General features: G+C 38.9%; 1 protein-coding gene across 1 annotated transcript; it reads right to left on the reverse strand.

Moving 5' to 3' along the window:
- Nucleotides 1-2,137: 2,137 nt before the first annotated feature.
- Nucleotides 2,138-10,417, reverse strand: LOC311280678 (serine/threonine-protein kinase pim-2-like). Its single transcript, XM_084393006.1, has 9 exons — nucleotides 10,017-10,417; nucleotides 9,679-9,798; nucleotides 8,898-9,209; nucleotides 7,383-7,568; nucleotides 7,112-7,206; nucleotides 6,920-6,970; nucleotides 6,296-6,677; nucleotides 6,015-6,194; nucleotides 2,138-3,594 (listed from the first exon to the last, which is right to left on the reverse strand). Exons 1-9 carry the CDS (start codon nucleotides 10,048-10,050, stop codon nucleotides 3,554-3,556), a joined length of 1,401 nt encoding a protein of 466 aa, XP_084249132.1. The 5' UTR covers nucleotides 10,051-10,417; the 3' UTR covers nucleotides 2,138-3,553.
- Nucleotides 10,418-10,971: the final 554 nt, after the last annotated feature.

Below are 10,971 nucleotides of genomic sequence, written 5' to 3' on the forward strand. Positions count from 1 at the left end.
GGGAGACTCACCTGTCGCACTGTTAGGCCTGGTGTTTCCTCTGACAGTCCTGTCTTTGTTCAATGTGTCTTTGGCTACATCTACATTAATCCGGATACATTTGAAAACAGCGTTTTGGTTTAAAAACGCTCTCCGTCCACACTAGCGTTTTCAGGCGTTTTCAGACGTTTCAGTGTGGATGAGAAACTTTTGGAAAACGCCTGAAAGAGATGAGAAAGTGTAGAGCCTGCGGTAAGCAGAACTACTTTCAAAACACTTAGGCTCTGTCATGAGTGTAGGAACCCATTACCCAGTTACGCATTATTTCCACATCTGCACTATGCAGTTGACGATAACCGCAATTTACTAGAATTGTAATGAGACGCGTTTGTAAACCATGTTTTCCGCCAAATAAAAGCTTGATGCAGTTTCCGTCAAAATAAAAGATCATGGGTCTCATTCATGAAACACGAGCAGAACGAATTTCTGTGTAAATCGTGTGTAAAGTGGTTCTGGTGTAAATTTTCGGATTCATTAAAATGTTCGTATTTTCCAAATGTTAGTTGGTACGAAAGAAATCTACACCTGCTCCCAGCCACGCGGAAATGGTGCGTTTAACATCCGTTTTGCTCATTAATAAGGCTGCATTTTAATTCACCTTAATCAGGTACATATTTACACAGCACTTTGAAAAAATATTATATATAGTAATTACATACGGTTTTTCTTTTTACTTTTATTATGAAAGCCAGTAATAGCATCTGCAAACGGAACACTTTAATCAAATAATGAATTGCTTTCAATAGGGCTGGGCAAACTAATAGCCCCTTAATTGTTACGGAAATGGTTTCCTATAAAATATCCAAAATCAGGCATAACAAGAAACATTTACGATGGCTGATATAGCGCTTTTGCTAGATTTGGCAGATAGAGCGCTGCGCAAAAGGCGAATTTTCAGAGACCGCGCAGACTTACTTGCCGAGACTACTATGTACGCTTGAAAATAAAATGTGGCGTTTTGAATGAACTTCTGATAATAAAACTTTAATTTCTGCATCTGGGAAATTTCTCTTTTTCATTCGCTTTTGAGAAGACATGTTGAAATCCTTCGTTTGGTGTCATAATATGATGCCCATATATAGTTGTCAGTCGGATTTAATGGGCGGGATTTATGGTAATTGAGAATGAGCGTGCACGCGCGGCCCATTTACGACTGATTGGAATTCATTAACACACAGGTAGTCTAAGAGAGATGTCAAATAGAAGGACAGAACAAGTGGTAATAACAAGACTTAGGATTGGGCATTGTAAGTTAAATGGAACTCTTCGTATGTTAGGAAAACATCCCACAGGTCAATGTGATGAATGTCAAGAGGAGGAAACAGTTAGTCACATTTTTATGTCATGCAGGAAATTTATAAAAGAAAGACAAGAGTTGAAATATAGATTACAAGAAATCGGTATAGGACAGTACAATGTAAAAAGTATATTAGGATGTGGAAAGAGTGAGCAAGGAAAGCAATATTTGTTTGATTTTTTAAAGAGGACTGGACTGGAGAGAAGAATATAAATAAGAAGTGACATGATAACAGTCAGTAGATGGCAGTAATGTAACATATTGGATACCAACTGCCTTAAAAACCCAAGGAAGAAGAAGAAGATTAACACACACACACATTTCACTATCACATCTGACGTTTACGAAGTATTTGTGAATCAGGAGAAGAGTTTTCGGGAAGGTTTCTTTACACGCAAATCACTCACATATTTACTCGTATATTTACGAATGTTTCATGAATGAGACCCCATGTGTTTATCTCTTTCAAGTATAGAAATTAGTACAAAACTAATGGCGGCATGCCCCGAACCCCCCTAGAAGGCCCAAGGCCACACAACACAGATTGACCAAAAATCCCGTGAGAAACACTGGTATTGCTATGCCAGTGCAGCTTATAGCTTGTTTTAGGATTCATCACTGTGGAGTCTAGTCCAATTGTATTAATAAATGACAGTTCTGTACTTATTTCATCTGTTAACTCTCACTCGTTCCTACTCACTCATTACGGGCTTTAAGAGTACTGGGTCTGCATTTACTTTTTACAGTGCCTTTCAACTCTCTCTGTTCGTGGGCATCTAAAATGAATCAATAACACAAATTAAAGTCAAAGTCAAGTCAAAATGTATTTCTAAAACACATTTAAAAGCAACAGATTTTCACTACAAGTGCTGTACAATAAAACATGGAGCATATAAAACACAAACAAAACAAAACATATTAAGTTTAACATATTGGTCAGTGCTAAGCATTCCTAATTTATCTGTGATATAAATAAGATGCTAAAATTGTTATTTATACAGTATGTACAGATTGTTCATATATACAGATTGGTCATAAATAAGGCACTATATTTAAAGATGACTTTGTCTTGACTTTTAAAACGAAGCAAATGTGGCTGTGATGACTTGATGACTTCTTTCTGTGGCGCGCTGTAGCGCAGCAAAATGAGAATAATTTAAAGGGGCTTTTTACAATAAAATCAGCAATACTATATTAACCCCGATCAAATACAAGTAGCCGACTACGCCACCTAGGTTGTTTTAATGGAACCCAGGACCCAAGTTAATCATTCACTGAGGGCTGGACAGTATTGACTCTCAACAGATAGATTGAATTACAAAAATACTTTATTAGACTATAAAATGATCTCAATATTAAAAACAGTTATCAAAAGGAATGCAGTCCTCAGCACAGTCTGGTATGATGTCCTTCTGGTGAATGAACAAATGTCCTGGGTTGGTCTCAGCATGTAGTTCTCCACAGATCCAGAGATTATAGTGTACTAGAAAGAAATAAGAAACAACTACCAGTATCTCCAGTCCAATGCAAGAAAAAGCTAACTACACTCCCACTGGTGCACGCAAATCCCCACACCATGTAATACACACTGCAACCCAAATAAATCACACCACAGCAAAAGGAAAACAAGAGCTATGGATAGTAAGTTATACTGGAAATTAGTTCTTAGTCTCTTATTATGGATTATCTCTTTTCTGAATTAGATGCAAAATGATCAACACAATATTCATCAGACGATCTTCAACTGGGGTTGTACTCACAATATGACTGGGTAGCAGTTCCCACTACCCAGTCTAGTTAATTTCCAGCGTTGTGAAATCCTCCGTCGCCGTCTCACCAACCGCGGTCTCACTCGTCTCCGACCAGCACTCGTTGATTCGCTCCTCCAAACAGCAACCGCTGATACACTCGACTCTGTACACGCTGACCCACTCGTCTCCAACAGCCGCGCCTATGATTGCTCTGCGTCGCCGTCGTGCTCACCGCCCACTGTTGCCGTCTCCAAACGATCGCTGACTCACTCGTTCCCGCACAGCCGTAAAACGTTTGGTTTTCACTGTTCAGCGTTTCTTCTCAGACGCCAGCACCTGTTCAAAACACTCAACTCCCATCAATTCACTCCCATCACATTTCCAGTCTTCAGTCTCTCATGTTCTTGCTCAGACGTGGACAGGCTCTGAGTTTCTGTCAGGATGGTGTTGGACTTCAGGCTTCGGGTCAAGTCTCGAGCTCAGAGCTCTCAGCAAGAATGTTATTTCCTATCCAATACAAAGATGATATGAACAAGTCAACTCATGAATGATTTTTTAGAGCTAGAACAGAATTGAATTCTGCTTGGTTCACTGATTCTGTTATTCTCCTGTTTACTACAGTGAAGCCGCTTTAAAACAATCTGTATAGTATCAAGCGCTATATAAATGAAGGTGACTTGACTATATAACAAGAACATTACAATGAACACAAATTTGAAAATCTCCCTACAAATAATCCAGAATTTAAGACAACAGATAATATCCTACTCTGCTGTTACACTTCCTCACACCTGAAACTGATCGAGAGAATCTCCTGAACTTCTCCAATCTACTGTAGACCATCACTAATCCACTGATGTTGTAACATCTGCTCTAACGTCGGGCGTTTAGCTGGATCCCGGGCTAGACACTGGCTAATCAGATCCCTGCATTCTGTGCACATTTTAATAAGGAGAGAGCTGGTTAGTCATGACCATGTGACCTGGCATTTTTGAAAACAGCATCTAAAACATGATTAATGTACTGTAAAATGTTCCTTATCATTAGTTTAAAAGTGAAGTATGTCGTTTCTGCGACACTAGTGGCAGCGAGTGGAATAAATGACCAAATAAAGCATATTTTCAAAAAACCTTGCAAAGGCCCCTTCTTCCCTTCATCGCGTCTTCCCCGACTCAAACATCACAAGCGCAGCTCTTACTGGTTCATGTGAAGGCATGTTTCAGGTCCAATATATTAGTAATATTTTTAGCTGTGTTGCGTTTGTCTTTATGAAAATGTGCCTTTCCGCATCACAATGCTCTGTTCACTTTGACGTGTTCATGACCTGTTTAATCTTTGAAGGCATAAATGCAGTGAATTTTGGCTTTCACTTCTGTAACTAAAGCTGCATTTCTTTTCCCATGGCTCTCGCCCAGGGCCGGATTGGGACTCATTTTCAGCCCTGGAGTTTCATGCCTTAGACCGGCCCACTTTAGTTCCCGACTGACTATTAAAATAATGTAATTAAACCCTCAGTATATAAGGCCCAATCTTTCAAGGGCTATCTGGCACTTCACGCAATTGCGACTTTATTTCACGCAATTCTGAGAAATAAAGTCAGAATTGCGAGATGTAAACTCGCAATTGTGAGATAAAAAGTCGCAATTATCTTTTTTTTTTTTTTTTTTTTTTTTGTGGCGGAAACAAGCTTCCATACCCCTACCCCTCCAACCAAAAAAGAATCGAGACAACCCTACCCCTTCACGGGAACGCACAAAACGGAGGGGTAGGGGACAAGGGGTGAATTGGGTTTGAGCCTAAGTCTGCAATAGTGCACTGTTCTGTACAGCCTTGTAATTCATCGTATTTTTCAAAAATATCATTTTCTATTCAGTGCAATATCAGTACACACGGGTTTATAAATACAGAGGTCCCAAAAGTGATCTAGGGGGTTCGGGGGCATATTATTTTTCCACTGTCATTGGTAAAGAACATCTGTCTGTGTTAAATAGGAATCCATTGTAATAAAGTTATTCTCATTATTATGCAATAGGCTATTGCTCTACCTGCTCTCCTCTCTCATCTCCATCTCCTTCTCTCGTTCTTCTTCTCTCAGTCTCTAAATCTCCCCCTCCTGAAGATGAGCTTGGATTGATAGTCTTTGTAAAGTGATTATTTATGTCGGTCGTTTAAAATTTCTATCGTAAAACAGCTGTTTAGTTTAGCCACTTGCACCTTATCTTGTGAAGCGTCGCGTTGGGATTCGCGCGCGGCCGCGGCTCGCGCTTCTGTGAACTTAAATCCTGCTTGCTTTGATCGGTCATCTCAAACATTTTGCCATTGCCGACGAGCGGTGTACGAGTGCTGAAGCAGCTCAGATGATGAGGTCGGTTATCGTCGCGATATGCGAATCATTGCAGCAGGTAATATTAGGCAATTATTTCACAACGTCAATTATACACTCAGGAAAAATTACCGAGGTCCGGATCTCGGAGACCTCAATGGTCGGTACGGCCCTGACTCGTAGGCTATTTGGCCGCTTGAGTTTCTAGAGATATTTTATTATTCTGGACTTTTCAGCGCCGCCTTTGCGCCTAGGCTATTACTCTCGTTTTGTATCTCTTATTTTTTGTTCGCACATCTCTAACAAAGTGACTTTATTTTTATTTTTTGTGGGGCTGCGATAAAATAATAATAAAAAAAAATAGTGGGGCTGCGCTATGACTGGAGCCATAAGGAAAGCATTCAACCCAGTGCCATGACAACACCGGCCCTCCTGGCCCGGCCCACCGGGAATTTTCCCGGTGCTCCCGATTAGCCAATCCGGGCCTGCTCTCGCCCCAAACTCTCGCTATATATAAAACATCTTACATACTTCACCTTTAACTGTTTCTGTGCAAAGCCTTTGCTTTATGTGTGTGTTTATCAGTGTTATCAATATTACTCACTTTTGGATAAGTTGGGTTTCACAAATATAACTTTGGCTCGTTTGATTTCCGTTCTCTTGCAAAAAGGAGAACATCCGTTCACCATCTTGTACAGCAACACTCCTAGAGACCAGACGTTTGCTGGGACGGCGTGGAATCGAGGTTCTGTCAAGACTTCAGGTGGGCAGTAATCCGCTACTCCTGTAAGAAAGACATTTGCACATTGTTGAGCTTTTTTTTTTAAAGCATCAAATAATTAGTAAGTCACTACATTCAGGTTTCCACACTCCAAGAATGCTCACCAATGTATATTTTGCTCTCGTAGCCATCGCTACTAAACAGCTGACCGCAGCCAAAGTCTATCAGCTTGAGCTGTACCGGGGATTTCTTCAACAGGAAGTTCTGCGCATGAATGTCATGATGGAAAACACCACGATGGATGCAGTGTTGCACTGCCAGCACAGCCTGTCTCATGATGACCCGTGCTGTTGGTTCAAACACTTGATGATTACGATTGATGAAGTCCAGCAAGCTCTCGCAGGGTTCGGGATACTCCATAACCAGAGTGAAATCTCTAGGATCTTCAAACCACTCGTACAGTCGTATGACGAAGGGGCTTATGGGTTCTCGCCTCATCAGCAGCAGCAGAGCCACTTCTGTAACGAGAGGTTCGGGATTCCCAGGCTAGAGAGAAGTAGCAGACCGAAGGTTAGCTGGGTAAAAATCTGAAGAAAACATCATTTTGAAATGTACTTTTCTTTGATCTTTTTAGATCCGTTCAAAAGAGCCTTTTCAGCTCAAAGTTATTTGGTGCCTCTAGGCTTATTTGTTAAACACATTTACACCTAATGCTTCCTACGGGTGTATTAACTACAGTAATCTACACTTAAACAACTCAATACACATTCAGCTTTTGGCCAACTTACAATATTAAGATAACGATCGTTGTGAATCTTGCGCATCCGCTTGATGGCAACCTGCAAAAAAAAAACACCCCAGTTTCAATAACAGTAACAGTATTCAAGCGCCTGACCTTGCACTAAGGATTAAACCATCTGTACATTGTTTTAAATGTGTTTTGCAAGAGCAAAATGTTTGTACAATTAAGTAAGATTGACCTTTTTGCCATCAAATCTGCGTGTTCCCAGGTACACCTTGCCAAATCCTCCGGATCCAATCATCTTTCCCACGTTGTAGAGAGACTCAAAGGACTCTGAAAAACAAACAGAAAAATATGAGACAATTATTAGCTTGCTAGATCCAGTGCTGGTCGAGAAAATAATATTATAATGGGGGAAATAATATTAATATTCTCTAAAACCAAGCCTCATTTTGAGTGGAAAACAAGAGAATACTGTTCAAAATAATGTTGATGAAATAATGATTGACCATTATTTGTCTTGACGCCGGAGTGATCTGGAGCGGGTGATGATGGTTCAGGATCTGCTGGAGGAACAAAAGCCTCCACAACATCCACAGCACTGCAGGAACAGCAGCAGAAGACACACTTCAACGCCTTCCAGAGCCGGACGAGACAACCAGGCACTTTCCTCTTCCTACGTTCTGGAGCTTTTTCTGAAATGAAGAAAAAACAATTGAAAACAACTATTAGACACATCTCTGACGTCAGATTAAGCAATGATATAATGACATAACTTACATTTTACTGTTAAATTCTTATCTGTAATGTTACAAATCTAAAGTAATGGGAATTTTTCACGCTATCCCCCTGACTTCTACTTAATGCCTGCATAAATGTCCCAATATTATATTGCACAATATTAATAGTCATTTTATGTAACATACATTTCCAGGCTTCATTTGGCCAGCTCTGGCACATGTGGCTCAGTTCTGGTAATGGCAAAGATCATATGGGCCATATCTTAAAATATATTTATATTATATTAAACATTGACTTTTATTAAATGCATAGCAATGTCTTATTTATGACATAACCGACTCTGTAATGCTCGGCACGACAGCCATTTTGACAATTTTGCGTGTATTTGACAATTCAAGAGCAATAAGTGGGGAAATATAATAATTTTCTGGATCGTATGCTGTCTGAGAAGCGGCTTTCTGTGCGTGTGTTTCTGGTGTGTGTCAGACAGCGCAAGTGCCATCGAGTTCATGCCTTATTGAGAGCGTTTTGCTAACATTCCCATTAAATTAAGGAAACATTATTTCTAAATGTTCCCTGAACGTTCAAAACGTCCAGTTTTTTCAACGTTTCAAAAATGTTCTATCTCGGCTAAAGGAACATTCTATTTTATAATTTTGCATTATGGGAACGTTACTTTTGAATGTTCTCGGAATGTTCTGAACATGTTAGATGATTGTCCAATTAATATATATATATATATATATATATATATATATATATATAAAAAAGGTTTCACTTTATTTTGATGGTCCCTTTAACACATTCTGTTGACTATAAGTAACATTGCACCTATGTCTACTAACTCTCATTAGAGTATTAGTAGAGTATTAGTATTTAGTATTCTAATTTAGTATTTAGTATTAGTATTCTAGAGTTAGAATAAGTTGACATGTAGTTGTAAAGTTACTTGTAGTCAGTAGAGTGTCTGTTGGAGGAGCATCACAATAAAGAGTTTGCAGATATTAAGCAGAGAGTCTACTAATGCTCTAATGAGAGTTAGTTGACATGTAGTTGTAAAGTTACTTATAGTCGACAGAATGTTCAAAAGGGACCATCAAAATAAAGTGTTACCAAAAAAATTAAATACAATAAAAATCAGAAAGAAAATTTCAGTGAAATTTTGCTGAGCAACAGTAAATGTGACCGGACATTAACATGTTAAAAACTTGACTCAGTTATGCATGAAATAGCAAAATCTCTCTCTGTAGACTTTACACTGCCCAGCCTTATTTCAGGCTCACCTGTTGAGCTCTTGTTCACTGGGGAAGCCTCCACGGCACCCTGAGCAGTTCGGCCATCTGAAGTCTCTGTTGGCTCGACAGGAACTTGACCCGGCAGCGGAAACCCTTCGAGGCTGTCGGACGTGGAGAAACTCTGTTGGTTTGGGCTCTCCGATCCATCGCCACTCCACCTCCACTCGACGCTGTACGAGCCTCGGCTGCTCAGACTCAACGGCTCTCTACACCTCCTCTCCACATGGACCTCAGAGAGGAACGAACCTGAGGAGGACGTGATGCCCGGAGAAGAAGCTGTGGAAGCAGTTCTCCAGGATCCTGAGGATGGAACATTTCAGACATCAAAAACTGTTTTTGTTTTATATATTTTTTATAATATTAATAATCAATGTCAGTGGTCACATCAAATTGTTACTTTGGTTTCACTTTATTTTAGTCCCTTTAAGATATTCGGTTGTCTATAAGTAACATTGCACTTACATGTCTACTAACTCTCATTAGAGTATTAGTTACTTGTAGTCAGTAGAGTGTCTGTTGCAGGAGCATCACAATAAAGAGTTTGCAGATATTAAGCAGAGAGTCTAACGTTACTAATGCTCTAATGAGAGTTAGTTGACATGTAGTTGCAAAGTTACTTATAGGCTAGTCGACTGAATGTTCAAAAGGGACCATCAAAGTGTTACCGTTACTTTAGTTGGTTCAACTTTCTATTTTCAATGACAAATCAGCCATTGAAAATAGAAATAGAAACTAAGCCATTACTTCTTTATTAAAAGCCTATTCTGACCTCTGCGAGAGTGTTCAGATGAAGTGGACGGACGTCCATCATCAGGGTTCTGCTTCGCCCTCGTCCAAACCTCCTGACCAGCCGTCTCAGAGAAAGCAGCTCTCCTGGATCTCGAGCGGTCTGATGATGGAATATTTCACACATCACATAATTAATAATAATCAATAATCAATGTCTGTGGTCAATTACAACTTTTTACTTCAGTTACTCAAATTCAAAAGTTTATTTCACATGCAAGGAATCAAATAAATGTGATCAAATGGGTTCTTCACATTAATGTAGTCAGTCATTGTACAACATCATACCATAAACCATAAATGAAAAATTAAAGCACTCACCTCCTCTTTCACCCATCATTTGAGCCATCGACATCCTCCTGCAAACTTAAATAAAAACAATACAAAATACAACACAACACAATACAATAAAATACAAATCTCCTCAGAAATACTGCCCTAAAAATAAATAATAAAGCAAAAAATGAAATTAACTCCTTCTAAAATAAGAAAAGAACAATCAAAAGTATTCTCGGAAATGATATGCTTTCAAAAATATAACTCTATAACAATATAACTTTAAAAAATATAACTCTGTAAAAAGGATATATCGTCCGATGTCCTTCTAGAATAAAAGTCTTCTTTCAGAAATCCAGAAAACAGCTTCAAAGTCTCAAGATTTGCTCAGAAAATTCTCTGCAAAAAGTCTGTCAATTCGCCTCGTCTCTCATTCAACAGACTGCGATCAGTTCAAGTGTAAATATACATGCAGACTGCATAAATTCATAACGCGCGTTGCTATAGAAACTAAAATTCAAATCACATGTATACACATGCACGCGCACATCGAATCTGATTTATTAAATAGTTACACATATTTAATGTTTACGTTTTCTTTAATATGAGATTCTTTGTTTCAGACCAGTTTTATTATTAATATCCGTGGAAAATGCGCATAAAAGGCACAAGGGAGAATAAATCGGACATCATCAATTAAATCTGCCCGTTTCCGCATAACCATCAAGGCCAATCAGCTTTCAGTATCACTAATGCGTCATCAAACCAGTTAGTAGTAGTGGTGATGAAATCCAAATTATTGTTGAATTCTCTATTAAAATTGATCCATTAATACTATCACTTTCTCTTCTATTCTATGTCTATTTATAAAAAAATAAAATAAAAAAGTACATGTACTGCGTTAGATTAAACCGGCAAGGGTCATAGCACTTGCATATTGTTGTCCTATTGTTAGTTTAACTGCTTCTATTGTTCTCATTTGTAAGTCGCTCTGGATAAA

Source organism: Rutilus rutilus (genome assembly GCF_951802725.1).
Source record: "Rutilus rutilus genome assembly, chromosome: 21".
NCBI classification, from domain to species: Eukaryota; Metazoa; Chordata; class Actinopteri; order Cypriniformes; family Leuciscidae; genus Rutilus; species Rutilus rutilus.

What these genes read in the sequence shown, in the direction of transcription:
- LOC311280678 (XM_084393006.1), bottom strand. Translation starts at nt 10,050, where the DNA reads ATGTCGATGGCTCAAATGATGGGTGAAAGAGGAG. An exon ending in AATGATGGGTGAAAGAGGAG is followed by an intron (nt 9,799 to 10,016) that starts GTGAGTGCTTTA and finishes TTCCATCATCAG; the next exon opens with ACCGCTCGAGATCCAGGAGA. An exon ending in ATCTGAACACTCTCGCAGAG is followed by an intron (nt 9,210 to 9,678) that starts GTCAGAATAGGC and finishes TTCCATCCTCAG; the next exon opens with GATCCTGGAGAACTGCTTCC.